This window comes from Lolium rigidum, chromosome 4, assembly GCF_022539505.1.
Source record: "Lolium rigidum isolate FL_2022 chromosome 4, APGP_CSIRO_Lrig_0.1, whole genome shotgun sequence".
In the NCBI taxonomy this organism is placed as follows: domain Eukaryota; kingdom Viridiplantae; phylum Streptophyta; class Magnoliopsida; order Poales; family Poaceae; genus Lolium; species Lolium rigidum.
Window position 1 is genome coordinate 281,366,303 of NC_061511.1, and position 15,285 is coordinate 281,381,587.

A 15,285-nucleotide genomic window follows, 5' to 3' on the forward strand; every position below is an offset into this window, starting at 1 on the left:
GGGTTGATGATAGCGTAGATTTGGTTACAAGACGCTTTTGTTGCGGCCACCAGGGTGATGTTGTAGATACTTTCTTCGTCGGAGGAGTACTTGGCGCTGCAGACGAAAGGTGAATCATCCGATCCAAGTCCGCGCCTGGTGTTGCTGTTGAGGCAGTAGCACAATGTTAGATTTGATGATCCGTAATTGTTAGACTCGATGGACATGGTGAACACGGTACGACGCGACGATGGTGATGATGAAGACGCCGGAGTCGACACCGATGACGCAGCCGATAAATCGGTCGCGATTGGAGATGAAGCAATACATGTGGTTGTCGATGAAGTCGTGGTATTTGCTGTGCTAGGAGCGGTCGGTCCAGGGAGCCGAAGAACACCCCCAGAGTCGACGCGGAAGTGGTCGCTCCCGAACGTCATGTTCATCCCGCCGCGCAGGCCTGAGAAGGCTGAATGCGACACGTCGGTGTGCGGGGTGAACTTGAAGGACCTGAAACGAATCGAGTTCCCCGAGCTTGGCGATGATGGAGCCGATGATGGCGGTGATGCCGTTGGAGTTACAACCAACATGATAGGAACAATCGATGAAGTGCCTTGTACCGACAGGTTTCCCATATACGGCACCAATTGATGAGGGAGATCCTCAGCAATGCCCACCATGAGGGGCTTAGGGTTGACGAAATCGTGCAGGCTAGCAAGAGACATCGGATACCAAACAAACGGGGAGAGAGATTTACCCAGATTCGGGGCACTCGATGAGGTAAACCCCTTACTTCCTGCTTGTCTGATCTTGATTTATCGATTATATCGGGTTACAATGGGGTTGTCGATAGGCTGCTATGGTCGACTCGCTGGGAGGTAAGGATTCTAGGGTTTGTGCTCTAAGTTGCGATGGTTCTGCATATTATTGTTCTGTCTTTCGGCATGCCCTCTCATGACCTTTATATAGCAGGCCAGGTCCCGAGAGTCCTATCTAAACTTGACTAGGTTACATTGAGATCTTATCTAATCTTTTCTTTTTGACGCTGTTTTGCCTTGTTCATCAAGAATTCGTCCGGTAGGTCTCCTGCGTTGCAACCGACGTAGGGACCCACCTTGGTCTTGAACAATCATCATGGGCCTCTAGTTGGGCCAAAGAAGGTAGACTAATATCAGGTACCCAAAGGGTAATGCCCATATCACACGCTCTTGGATTTTCGAGTCTGATAGATTATGTGAGTATGTATATGCTTTCTTCGATATTCCAACTTACAGAAGAATATGCTGATTTTTTAATGGAAAATATTTCCTGCAACCCAAATGATGGGTTTTTATTGCTTCAGTTGTGGAATATATGGGAAGAAGGCAAGATAAAGGATTTGGTGAACTTATCTATCTTGGAAACTTGATTCGCTAGATGAAGTTTTTATTTCCATCCATGTAGCATTGTTGTGTGTCCAGGAAAACCCAGATGAGAGGCCACACATTTCATCGGCTATGTCCGCCCTAGAGAATGGAAGTACCATACTTCCAACTCCCAATCGCCCTGCCTACCTTGTGCGTCGGATCCCTGAACTGGAGCAAATTACTGTGAATTCTTTAACTCTTACTAATATAGAGGGAAGATGAAATTATTCATAATTTTAACTATGCATGAAACGCTATCTAAAGAAAGTGTCGTGCATTACCAACGGATTGGCTATAGACAAATGAAGGAGTTGATCTCACCCCGAGTATCGATCCATAATGTGTTAAGCATCATAATACATTTGTGGTTGTAGCTGTGAATATGTGCGAGGTTTGGTGTGCGCGCGCGTGCGTGCAATTTTTCGTTTACTCTTAATGAGAAAAAAATGCCCGACAAAATGTTCATGCGCGTGCTAGGTTTTTTGTTCGTTTGTTTTGAAGTCATTGTATCTCAGTTTTGGTCTTGTTTTCAATCTCACTTTGCAACAAAATGGATAAAATATTATGGTCTTATTTGGGAACATATAACCATATGGATTGCGATTTATGTGTGTTGGACAATATGACTTGATGTGCTAAAGATCGACGCCCCCTCCGAAGAAAGTCAAGGAGGAGTTGAGGGAAGAGTATCGCTGGACGTGTCTAGTCGTCGCCTCATGGTCCCCAAGGATCCTACCAAGTTCCCCGGCCCCTCCGAAAGTCCTTCGGCTATCTGCACCCCTCCGATGGCAACGAGGCTATGGCGAGGCCAAGTCGGCGCGGGAGAACGGCCGGATCATCGACCTTGCTGACGACGACAACGACTTGGGAGACTAGATTAGTGCCAGGGGTTAGTTTTGATCAAATTTCGTTCGTATTTGTGAGATGGACCTAACATTTAAATGTGGATCGCCATCTTTGTTGCCAAAAACCTGGCGAATCTATATGGTCGGAGGTTGTGACCAAACGGTCCATGGATCACACCATTTACGCCACGCTCCAGCTCCATCCCCTATAGCCCATTTTTGAGTAGAATCTGTAAAGCTCAAACCATTTCCTTTGTTCAATCGGACGGTCAAAACCGACCCACGCAAGCAGGGCCCGCGCTCTTTGCCTCTTTCTCTCCATGTTTTCAACCTTTTTTCCTTTCTCGAGGGGACAGCGATAGATGTGGTGTGGAGTCCCCCCAGTGTCACACCCCGGGAACGGGAAGAAGAGCAGACACAGCAGAGCAGAGCAGAGCACTCACACTCCTCGGGAGCTTAAACCCCAGCCAGCCTCCCCACTCACCACTCCACTCCACCACCACACTCCGACCGACGGGATCCCGATCGCCCGATCCCCCTCCATTTACTCCCCCACCCACCGCATTCCGGTCCCCCCGAATCCCTAGTGCCGTCCGTCTCGCCGCCGCCGCCCGGGGCCGATGGGGAAGCGGAAGGGTAGGAGGCCGTCCCGCGGCGGCGCGGGCGGGAGGGAGCCGGAGCCGGCGAGCGAGCCGGAGCCGGAGAAGACCGAGGAGGAGGCCGAGGGGGAGAGCGACTTCTGCTTCGTCTGCAAGGACGGCGGCGACCTCCGCCTCTGCGACTACAGGTTGGTTCGTCTTCGCCCCGCCCCGGAACCCTTGGCCTGTTTTTTTTTTTCTTTTTCCCGATCCCGCCCTATCCCTTGCCGAGGGGGAGGGGGAGGATGCGGAATGCCGAGGAAACCACCTCCCTCGATAGAGTACCGTAGGCAGGATCCGCGAGGACAGAGCTGCACTTGCTGTCGCGCATTCGCGTGGCGGTTGTGGGTGCCGCCGCCGATTGGTTCCGTCCCGTGGTGGTGCCACCTAGGGGGGGCGTTCGTCGGCTCCCCCTAAATATAGGTTCCGCGCCAGCGCACATGTTAGCTTGCGATTTGTTCCCCCTGGCCTGGCCTCCATGTGTGTCGCAGGCATAACTTGATGAGCCCTGTTGAATGACCCAACTGCCGAGGTTGTGCCAAGTCCAACTGGTTTTTGTGCCAGGTGCATGATACATTGCCAAGCCTACTAAAAGGTGTGAGGTGTTGTGGGATGAAGACAAACCCTCTCTGTCTATCTATCTTTTGTCGGTGCGCCCCATCTGGTTACATTGACAGAGTTGCGCTGGCCTTCGGATCCATCGTCGGCCCGCCTTAGTTCCTGGCTGCATTCACTTACCTTGAGTTACTGGCTTGTTCTATATGTTCTATTATGTGACTTGCTACCATATTTCTAGTCCACTGCATTGTTCCGTAGTCCCTGACATGCTCACCCAGATATATTTATAACTATTACCATCTTCCAGGAACTGCCACAAGGCCTACCATCCTCACTGCGTGGGGGAGGGTGAAGATTTCCTCAAATCGGACGACGAATTCATCTGCAGTGAGTATCTACACCTTCTTTCTTTACGCTTGCTATGGCTGCCATTGCCGTGAAACACTTGCGCTTATGTACGTACGTGATTGGAGTTGCTTTGTGAAATCTGAAATTGGTAATTTTACTTCACACACCAATGACAGACATATCAGTCTCCTAGTAGTACATGATACCAAAAAATTTCTAGTTAGAATTTAACATGGCTCCTGTTTTTTGTTGACAATAGTTTCAGCTGTTCAGTCCATCTTTAATTCATTCCGCTAAATGCTACGTACCATCAGTTGCATTCATTACTGACCGTACTAATTACCGCTAATGTGACAGGGTGGCACAAATGCTTTATCTGCAAGCAGCAATCGTACTTCCGGTGCCTCTGCTGCCCCGGCAACTCTGTATGCCGTGCTTGCCTGAGACAGGCAGAATTTGTCCGATTTGGAAATCAAACAAAGGGATTCTGTACCAACTGTCTAAGGCTGGCAACCATGATTGAGAAGAATGTTGAAGTTGACTCTGATGGGGTAACTAAATCCTTATCCCTCTGAGAATTTGATCGGACTTACTTCCAGGTGTAGATCCTCTGTACGGACTAGAGAGCCCAAGCCATTCTTAAACCTTCTTTGCCTAAACTATGTCCCTTCCTTCTCCTGTGTTACAACTTATCTATCCATTTAAATCTGAAATAGCTAAGGTCTCTGATCTGTCTTGACTACTTCAATAGTCGATGACAAATAGCATGGTGTTATTGACTGTGTTAGTAACATTGGCTGTGGGTGTGGCAAGCCGAGAAGACATGGCTGTCAAGTGTTGACGGACACACTTGATAGCTAGGCCGGGGATCATCCGCCTTTTCGAAAGAAAAAAAAAGGAAAAAAAGTTGTTTGTAGATGATATGGGTGCTTTCACAATCTGGACATCTATGTGATGCTTCTCTAATAGAAGCAATGTTCTTTATACTTCCTCTGTCTCATCAAATTTGTCTGAGATTCGTCAAAATTTGGGAGAATGTATCTAGATGCTATGTAGTGTATAGATACATCCGAATTTAGACAAATACCAGACAACTTTCATGGGACAGAGAGAGTACTATTGATTCAAGTTTTCCAGAAATCATAAATTTATAAACACACCGCAGGGCAACTGTCCTCCATTAGAGATAACTTTAGGGTATCCCTAGGTATTACTGACATGCCATCAATCATTGGGGCTTAACTGTCCTCCATTAGGCGGTGATCTTTGCTAACCTTCTATACTGGAAATAACTGTTGTCCTGTAGGTTGTAGCTCTAGTCAATTTGTGCACTTTGTTAACATGCCTGTTTGTCGCAGTATAGTTATATGATACTTTGATATTTAGCTGTATATTATTTGCTTGGGTAATTTGTTCTGTTTTTGTTTCTACATTCTACCAATTGCTTGAGTACAGTTCCAAGTTTGAAAAACCATTTTAAGTCAAGGCAACACGTGAATCCATACCATTTGACATACATGAGATTTGTCTCATGTGCACATTTTCTGATGGTAGTTAGTGGTTACTCTTTGATGATTGTGTTCGCCCCCTCGAGTTTCTTTTTCTGTATCCTCTATGCATATGTTCTGATGGTAGATTCTCTATATTTTCTAGGAGAAGGTTGATTTCAGTGACAAGTCAACTTTTGAATTCCTATTTAAAGACTACTGGGAGATTATTAAGGAAAAAGAGGGCTTGACATTGGATAAGCTTCAAGAGAAGTTTCCTGAAGAGCACAGCTCAGATGATGATTTCTTGGGCAATAGTGATGATGGTGATGATGAGCCAACACGCCTAACTAACGTAAATAGATCATCAAATAAAGTGAAAGCCTCGAGGAAACAAAGAAAACCGAAGAAGAATGTATATGTTGGCTGGGGTTCAAAAGAGCTGGTTGAATTCCTTGCATCAATAGGAAAAGATGCATCCAAATCTCTAGATCAATGTGGTGCTGCTGAAGTTGTCAGGCACTACATTCGACAGAAAGATCTTTTCCACAAAGATAAGAAAAAATATGTCATATGTGATGGCAAACTCTATCCTTTGTTTAGGAGAGGTGAGATTAAGTTCACCAAGATATATAGCCTGCTTGAACGGCATATTGCTGCAAATGCTACATCTGAGGATGAAATACTAGCTAGCTCTGAGGATAACAGTGACTCATTTAGGAAAAAGAAAAGTCGGACCATGACCTCTGAGCCCAGTACCCCGAAAGGAATTTCTGAAAGATACAGGAGATGCTTTGCTTCTCTTGTTCATGACAACATTAAGCTGATCTATTTGAGGAAATCTTTAATTATGGATCTGCTGAAGCAGCCAGAGACATTTGAACACAAAGTTATTGGCTGTTTTGTGAGAGTAAAGAATGACCCCAAATACTGTACTTACCATAGGCCTAAAACAATGTACCAGCTTGGACAAGTGACTGGTAATGTTCAACTTTAACATTCCATATATGATCTTTGACTGCTCTATGTTCCTTTGCCTGGCTTAATGTTCTTCCTCTAATATACAACTGGATCAGTTTGACATGCATATTGTTTAGTTATTTTGAAGTTGATTCTGTGTTCCAGTGAGTAGATAAGAAGTAACAGTGAATTCCATACATTAACCATAAGATAGGTTACAGAACATGAAAATAGATACTCCCTCCGTGCACTAATATAAGATGTTTTTGATATTTTTGAAGTCAGAAATTCAATTTGGCTCCCGAGTGCATATGCTCTCTCTGCGGAAAAATCATAATTCGAAAATACATGCTAAAAGGAGTGAACCTACATACTAAAAGTAGACTAGATACAAACAAAAGTGAGTGAACCTATAAAATAGCTAGAACATCTTGCATTTTTGTACGGAGGGAGTACTATATACTGCAACTCTTTATGGCAGCACATTAAGTTGTTATTTGCTGACGGAAGGATATCTAACAGGCATTCGGAAATCCTCAGAAGAATACAAGATAAGTGAGAAAAGTGACGTATCAACAAATATACTGTTGCGTATTTCCAGCTGCTGGTCTGAAGTCAAAATTTCCATGTTGTCAGATGAAGACTTTGACGAGGTAATACATAATGCTTTTTAATGTGAGAATTGCATTTTTTCATGTTCCAACATCAATCAAGAAATTCAGAAAAAGTACTAGAATATTGGCAGTAGTTAATAACTATTTATCAAAATGCATTTATGATGTGTAATTTGTTTCAATATTATTTTATTTGGTTCATGTATGGGCTTATACTTGTCTTTGTCTCTTAGATCATATGTTTTTCAAATTATTTTTTGTCGATAATAACAGGATGAATGTGAAGATCTTCGTCTTCTGGTCAAGAAAGAACACTCCCAGAGGCATACTGTTGTAAGTTCAATCTTTTTCAATTTCTATAGTCCTAAATGCATGTATCATGATAATATTGGATGCAATGTGCGCTACTATTAATTGGTAGAAAAGCAGAAATTATAGGAAACAGATAAATCTTAAACATAATGAAGGATATTGCAGCATTGAGTATGATGATTTTAATATCAAACCCTCACATGTAATTGTTTTGTGTTTCTCACTGTATGTTATAGATATTCCTTATCACGTTTATGTAATGCACTCTCATATTCGTTTTTTAAGAGCCGCTGACCCACACATCCGTGCTTGCATCCATCCCCTTGGCATTCTTTGTGTGGCTTGGAATGTATCTGGAGATTGCCATCTAACATACAATTTGCATTATTGCCGCTCGTAATGTGCTGTAATTCTGTTTGATGGCCTGTCATGCTTGCAGATAATTGATTTGGAGTTCCAAGTTCAATTTTCTATGAAAGATAATCCAACAGCTTTATTAAATGATAGTGTTACAACTAATTTTTTAAGTAACTCAAAAGGAAAATATGGTGCGTAGTTTGCCACTCACGCCATGCTATAATCAGTGAAGGTTAATAATGCTGATATATCTGTGTAATTTACCTATCAGAGAGTGAGACCAACCATCCAGTATTGACCTATATTCTTGGATGGTTAGCTTTCAAAAAAATATTTTCTTGGATGGCAGATATTTGACATATTTGTTTCCCGCTGTTCATGCTCTTTTCTGGATTATGGATTCTTACAGATATTTGGGTCTATTTTTTACCTGACTCCATGTAATATTGTAGCACTATGAACATGCTGTTTTGTACAGGCGGAGCTTGAGGAAAAAGTGAGAAAGGTACACAGGGACATAGTCAGTCATGTAAGTCTGTTAGGAAGTTAGACTTTTTAATTATTTTTTTCTTGCATTAATTGTATAAAATTGAAAACCAATAATTTATTTGCGACTTTAACCTTCCATTTTAAGTTTACCTGTTAATTCTGTTAGAAATGTTAACCAAGTTCTCCTTTACCCCATTCCAGGGGATCGATAAAGAACTTCAGAGACTGGAAAAATTAATTGAAAGGGCCAATGAAAAGGGTTGGCGCGCCGAATATCCTTGACAGATTAAGATATTTTGGTCATTTAATGATGCTTTCTGCCAAAAGTTCTTGTTTTCCTGTTTATACTTTATCAAAATGCAGCTAACTTTCATGGTAAAACAATGCACCTATCTTTGGGACTTGAAAGTGGACTTGGTACAGTTATATCCTTGACAGATTTTTACTATGCATGCACACATCGAAAAGAGACGGCTATTGCGCACACCATCCGAAAGACAACGTCTTCTTGAAGAGGTCCCTCAAATTATTGCAGATTTAGAAGATACTAAAGACCCTGAATTATTAGTTGAAGCATCGGACAAGTCTTTTCAGATAGATATGTCTGTTCTAGAAGGTGATGCTTTGTGCCTATGTTAATTGGGCTCCCACATTGGCTACTAAGCTCCAACTAGTGTGATATTGATTTTCTGCAAAGATCTGCGAGAACAACTGGGAGGATAACATATACCCCCTCTGTTTACAAATATAAGACGTTTTAGACATTTTAAAGTGAACTAGGTACACACCATAATGAGTGAATCTACACACTAAAATTAGACTAGATACATACAAAAATAGATGAATCTACAAAAAGCTAAAACATCTTATATTAGTGAACGGAGGGAGTACCCACCATTCTATTTGCATGATTATTTTCATCTATTGGATCCTTCTTATTATATGTGGCTTACTACGGCATGTATCTACACTACTGTTTTCCACCAATAGTCCAATAGATCAGCAATGCAAAAAACTTTAATTCTACCACAGTTTGTTTTCAGTGGCTATTTGGAAACAGATAATGAACATACATTATGTGTGTGTTAATAGTCCACTATGTAAGAGCACTTCAGTACATTCAGGAAAACCCGAATACCCGATCCGATTTATGTACTCCCTCCGATTCATATTACTTGTCACTAGTCACTAATATGGATGTACCTACTACTAAAATGTGTATAGATACATCCATATTAGGGACGATTAATATGAATAGGAGGGAGTAACAAAATGGGGAGACTATTCTTATTTGTTTATTTTCTTGCCTGTTTACTGTTTTTCTCTCAGTGCTGGCTGTCTAGTTTCTGTTTAGACGTGGAATCTCGAGGTTAACAGCTGTTTGTTTTTCATGATAACCAGTAGAAAAAAAAACATTTCAATAGATTATATGGTCTCTACCAGTTATGTGTTACTCCCTCCGTTTCATAATTCTTGTCGTGGTTTTGGTTCGAACTAAAACCACGACAAGAATTATGGAATGGAGGGGGTGGTTTTTACTCTCCTCATGACATATGGTTTTATGACCACTATTGTGTCAATGTTCAATTCCTAATCTTTTTCGCCGCAAGGGAGCTGTGCCTTTTTCTTTTGTTGCTGTTCTTATGTTGTCCAGATGGTAAATATTGATTTTTGTGTAGGTTCCAGTGGGGAGGGAGCTGTTTGCTTGGAAAGTTGTTCACAAGAAATATCTAAAGGTTCGCTTTTCTATTTTTGTTTCAACTTGTAGCAAAATGTTGATATTTGTGCTGGTACTGGGGTGTTGGGCTGTTTACTGAAAAAAAAGGCCACTAGGAAGAACCAAAGATTTAGGCCTCCTTTGATTCATAGGATCTGTGTAGGAATTGTGTACGATTTGAATCCTATGGGAAAATTTCCTACACAATCTGTTCGATTTATAGGAACCTATCCTATAGGAACTAATCCTATAGGAATCTTGTAGTGTAAATCCTATAGGAAAAAACATTAGGTCATACCTCATGGAAATTTCCTTTGCTACAATCAAACACACTTCATCTTTCCATAGGATTCAAGTAGGCATGACATTCCAATGTTATGCTTTTCCTATTCCTATGCTTTTCCTATCCTATGAATCATATAGAATAGAGTATTCATTCAGTCATTAACATGAGATAAACACTTTCAACTTTTGTGGAGGAGCCAATGGGGAGGCTGCATAATGCACACTGAATGGTTTAGAATAGCGGTAAAGACTGATTTATGTGTAGTGGCCAGTGAGAGAGCTGTTTGCTTGAAAAAGTTGCTTAAAAAACAAATATAAAGGTCTCCTTACACACTGCACTTTTTTGAATGTTGGAACTCGCTAATTGTTTTTGTAGGTGCTAGTGAGGAGAAAGCTCCTTGCTTGAAAAGTTGCTCAGAAGATAAATCTAAAGGTATGTTTACATAAATTAACTAAATTATTCCGAATGTTGTTCAACCACTCGACTGTTTGTGTAGGTGCCAATGAGAAAGCTGTTTGCCTGAAAAGTTGCCCAGAAGAAAAACCTGAAGGTTTGCTCACATAATATGCACTTAATTGTCCTGAAAGGTTGTAAAACACTCCTGATTTTATTGTAGATGCCAATGAGCGAACTGTTTGCTTCAAAAGTTGTTCAGAAGAAAATACTAAAGGTGTGTTTATGTAATATATGCATTCAGCTGGATTGTAGTTTTAAGAAAATGATCCAGCTGGAGTGTATGGACTTGTATTTCCAGTTTACATTCTTGATGCTGAATAATTTGTTTTGACCTATTCTTGTTTTACACTTGTAATGTGATACCTGTATTGGCACTGCTATTCTCTTTTGCCGTGAATTAGATGGTTTAATTTTGAAATGCTCACTGAAAGAGCACTTGAAGATTTCATTTATCTAGATTAACAACGTATCAAGCTGGACGTGATACCCTCATTTTCTGTCAATAAGTTAGGTCTTTTGTGGTTGAGTTTACTTGGGTTTGAAAATTAGAATAGATTATACCCCTAAATTTATTGAGCTGAGATTCAGAAAACCCCATGTCTAAGCAACAGTTTCGCTTAACTGTGGTTTTGAGAAAAGAATGTTACAGAATTCATCACCACTTTTTTTATCTAGCTCCTCTCTTCTTTGTGTTACCTTCCTGGTTTCATTGTTCATATTTACATTTATGCAGCTACTGAAGCTGATGGTTGTACACCTGGAACATGTGTTCAAAATCAGGCCATTGCAGGTTTGCTCTTACAGTCTTGCTGTACTTCCTTTCACTACTACTTTCTGGCGGTTGGCCTGTTAGTATTAGTCTTGTTCAAGCCTTTACTCCAGCTGATGTTCTTCAAGCCTTTACTCCAGCTGATGTTATATCTTCATTCTATTTAAGTACCTGCCATTCTGAGCTACCTGTTTCTCATACCGTTCATGTTTATGGACACAGTTAAATGCAATGCTGCTGGTGGTACACCCAGAACATATGCCCAAAACAAGGGTACTCAAGGTTGGCTCACTAATTGTGCTACTTTTATGAGGATCGGCCCTGCCACCTGCCCTCTTTCAAGCTTCTTTCACACTTCCATTTTGTTGACGAACCAGCCTTTCTCGACCACTTGACTTTGTACTGTTCATATTTAACAATGCAGGTAGTGAAGACAATGCTGCTGGTGATAGACTGGAAATGCATGTCCCGAAGAAGGGTACTGAAAGTATTCTATTTACCATCCTTTTATATGTTGTGGTAAAAAAACTAGTAATCACCCTGTTTTACTTTTTGAGCTACTATGTAGTAGCTTAAAAAGTCACCTTTAAATTTCTGTCATAAAACCTAATTTGACGCTGGTTCTCTGAATGAATGGTTATGCATTTTGCACACATTTTCTTTTTCTTCATATATATAAGCAGCTCAATGAAACTTATGAGGTTGATCACTAGTTTTATAAATGAATACGCCAAATGTTTTCTGGGGCTAATTGGCTGATATGTAATCTTAGCATGCTGTTGTTGGCCCGTAACTGTTATCCCTTTGTCTAACCTGACCAAACATGATTTGATGTAGCTACTGCAGCTGGCATCCCAGACGACGTTATTATCATCGATGACTATGACGATGAAGATGAAGATTATTCTCTGCCTGATGAAGGTGCAAACATCACTGTTGATCTGGATGCTAACAAATCTCGGGATACTGTTATGGTGCAACACGAGACAAGGCACGCGGCCGTGTGGTTCTACACGGACCCTCAGAATGATGTGCAAGGCCCGTTTCCGTTAGAGATGCTGCGCCGTTGGAAGGAGGATGAGTACTTTGACGACGACTTCAGAGTCTGGAGAGCAGGTCAATCTAGCGACTCGGCCATCTTGCTCATCGATGCTCTGCGCCTGAAACGCTAAAATGGTACCGGCTACTTTCCTTGTAATATATTCCTCTTCCTGGATTCTCGACGTACTTTGTTCATAGTATAACGGTGGGAGGACTACTGTAGAGACTCAGCACTGTTCAGGCATTACCTGATCGTAGAAAGGTTTAGCCTGTATTGTGCACTGCAAGACAGCCTTCTCGGCCTCGCCTTTTGGGCATGGGATAGATGTATTACGTACTCTTCTTAAGTTGGGTTCAGACTTCAGAGCTTAATGCCAGTTCGTGTCCAAACATGTGTGTTTGTGCGTAGTCCCACTCTCCTTTTCCCAGTTAGAAAAATGCTAACCTGATTCAAAATGTTTTGATCGCTGTGATGCTCTTTTCGAGTTCAGTTTCTTGCAGTTGCACGCGAGGATTTTGGTTCGGAGCTCGCTGTGGTACAAGTTTGGACCTGTATGGTCTGGTAGTCCATCGCTGTCTTCAGTTGATAACATTTTTTTTAGAGAGAGAAAGAGATGTTGGTTTTCCTTGCCGCCTTGCATTGTGACGCGACTAGCGGGCGTCAGAAATCCCGGAGAGGCACGGGAAGCTTTGCGTCTTCGGCCGTTGAACACTCAACTTTCGTGGGCACGATTAATTACTTGCAAGTAATGTAGGGGGTGTTTGGTGTGGCTTTTTTTGGCTTTTGGCTTTGGCAAAAGCCACCAAAAGCACCTAAATAGGTGCTTTTTTTGGCTTTTGGATTTTGGAAGCCAAAAGAATAGGATCTTTGTTTTTGGCCCAAAATCCAAGTGCCAAAAAAAGACCTATTTGTGTAAGTGGCTTTTGCCAAAGCCAAAAGCCAAAAAAAGCCACACCAAGAACGTCTTGATCATATTGCAAAGAGTTAAATACATGGTTAGTACATGAACTTGTCGGCGCGGATCAGATTAGTCATCGTACATTGGAAATACGCTGGGGCGGTAACTGAATACGTTTGAAATGTTTTCTACGGTCACTTCGCTCGGTACACCGTGCGTATGGGCTGACGTGGCTGAGGAGGGCCAACGTGCCAGCAGCGCCAGGTCCATGAACTTGCGGCACGGATCAATTTGGTCACTGGAGCGAGGGCATGAAGCATGCAAATCTGAAGAAAATGCGCATGCACGTCTGACACCGGCGGACAACCTAGGATTGGCTCGCGAGCACAGAGTGCGTGCTGGGCTGATTCTATCCACAAGTGAACGTCCATGAATGGGCAAATTGGTTTGGCTTTTTCGCTTTATTTTCTGTTCAGCGGTATGCGTGGTGACATCAACTGTGTCTTGACACTTGAGGCATTGCGCATGGTCACAGGGAGCCCAGGCGGCCATGTGGCCAACCAAAGGACCATGCAAATACTTAGAAGACTTTGCTAAGACTGGAACAATGAAGGACTGTGAATAGCTTATATGTAAATTTCATTTCTATAATGTCTAATTTTTATAAATATACATGAACATTTTTCCTGGAGTATACAAAACGAGAACATATTATTGAGATGTATGGACATTTCTATTACAATTCAAATAGGTGAGCATTTTTCTGAACCTTTGAACATTTTTTGTCAAACAGGGGAACATTGCTTAACAAATTTAAATATTAGCAATATGTTAGTTACACAAATATTCTTTTAAGATACGAAAAATGTTTAGATATAAGAAAAAAATCTTTGGTACACAAAAATATTGTATGAAAAATATTTCATGTATTTTAAAAAAACCATTTATTCTATAAAATCATATGTTCGAGAAAAAAGATCTTGCTTTTAGAAAAATGTACGCGTGCTATGGTACTAGATTTCTGCTCTCTTTCGATCTGCATGGCACCTGAATTTTGTAGGCTCACAAGGATGTGACTGTTGGATTCGTGAGCAAACTCCATGGTGAAGGATTACCTGTCCATGCCTTACATGGCCGGAGACAATCCCTATTAGCCTGTCCTACTCCTCTTTGACTACATTCTAGGGAAGGACTTATTCTCTCTGCTTGGTTGAAGGAGCTTGTTGAGGGCCAGGTCAGTGCAATTATTCTGCAAAAATACTAGATGTTGTTAAGTACATTTTATTTATTCCTGGAAATACCAAAGTTTACGGTGTGATTTACATTTGAAACTGAGTAACGATATATACTTCATTCGAAATATGACTAGACTCTAACATGGTCATGTATACAAGATATTTTTCATGGGCACAAACACCTTCAGTGAATCTTAGCGTCTCCAAGACGGCCAAACAGAAAAGATTACAGAGATTGTGGAAGCATGATTGTCTTTAATTCAAATCATTTTAATATCATTGGTAAAAGTTGCCAAATGGTTTTCTCAGCACCACATATTAACCAGATTTTGGTAACCATATTTATTTATTTGTTTACAAATTTGTATTGTTTTAATTTCTAATATTTGACGTGTGGTGCACGTGCAAACTTACTAGTCTCTGTAGTGGAGCCGGTCCCATCTCTCTCCTACAACACGTCAGCAACGCCGCCTCGATGCTTGCGCAGCGCTGTGACGTCGATGACAACCGCCGCCGCTCTACCACTCCATAAGTCCCTATCGATGAGCATGTAGTGCGTGATCGACGACCTAACTAGATTTATCTGCGAGTTGGAAAGTGGAGGGGCATTTGTGCAAAAATGGCTCAGAATTTTCGAGGCCAGACACATCTCTGGCGGAGGGTGACCAAACTGATCCGTGCCGCAAGTTCATGGACCTGGCGCTGCTGGCACATGGGCCCTCCTCGGCCACGTCAGCCTGTACACGCGGTGTACCGAGCGGAGTGACCGTAGAAAACATTTCAAACGTATTCAATTACCGCCCCAGCGTATTTCCAATGTACGATGACTAATCTGATCCACGCCGACAAGTTCATGTACTAACCATGTATTTAACTCTACTAGTACAAATGC

General features: G+C 41.8%; 1 protein-coding gene across 1 annotated transcript; it reads left to right on the forward strand.

The window, feature by feature from the left end:
- The first annotated feature begins 2,847 nt into the window (after positions 1-2,847).
- LOC124707871 (uncharacterized protein At5g08430-like) lies at positions 2,848-12,649 on the forward strand. The gene is made up of 17 exons (XM_047239568.1): positions 2,848-3,014; positions 3,731-3,810; positions 4,129-4,322; positions 5,425-6,238; positions 6,741-6,871; positions 7,106-7,165; positions 7,980-8,030; positions 8,192-8,262; positions 8,437-8,606; positions 9,670-9,726; positions 10,369-10,425; positions 10,490-10,543; positions 10,610-10,663; positions 11,183-11,239; positions 11,441-11,500; positions 11,643-11,696; positions 12,056-12,649. The coding sequence occupies exons 1-17, from the start codon at positions 2,848-2,850 to the stop codon at positions 12,388-12,390; spliced, it is 2,466 nt and encodes an 821-aa protein (XP_047095524.1). The 3' UTR covers positions 12,391-12,649.
- Positions 12,650-15,285: the final 2,636 nt, after the last annotated feature.

Bases quoted from the DNA above. Each gene is read 5' to 3' on its own strand.
- LOC124707871 (XM_047239568.1), top strand. From the start codon at position 2,848: ATGGGGAAGCGGAAGGGTAGGAGGCCGTCCCGCGGCGGCGCGGGCGGG. The intron at 8,263-8,436 runs ATATCCTTGACA...ACAGATTTTTAC, and splicing joins GAAAAGGGTTGGCGCGCCGA to TATGCATGCACACATCGAAA. The intron at 11,240-11,440 runs GTTTGCTCTTAC...TTATGGACACAG, and splicing joins TCAAAATCAGGCCATTGCAG to TTAAATGCAATGCTGCTGGT.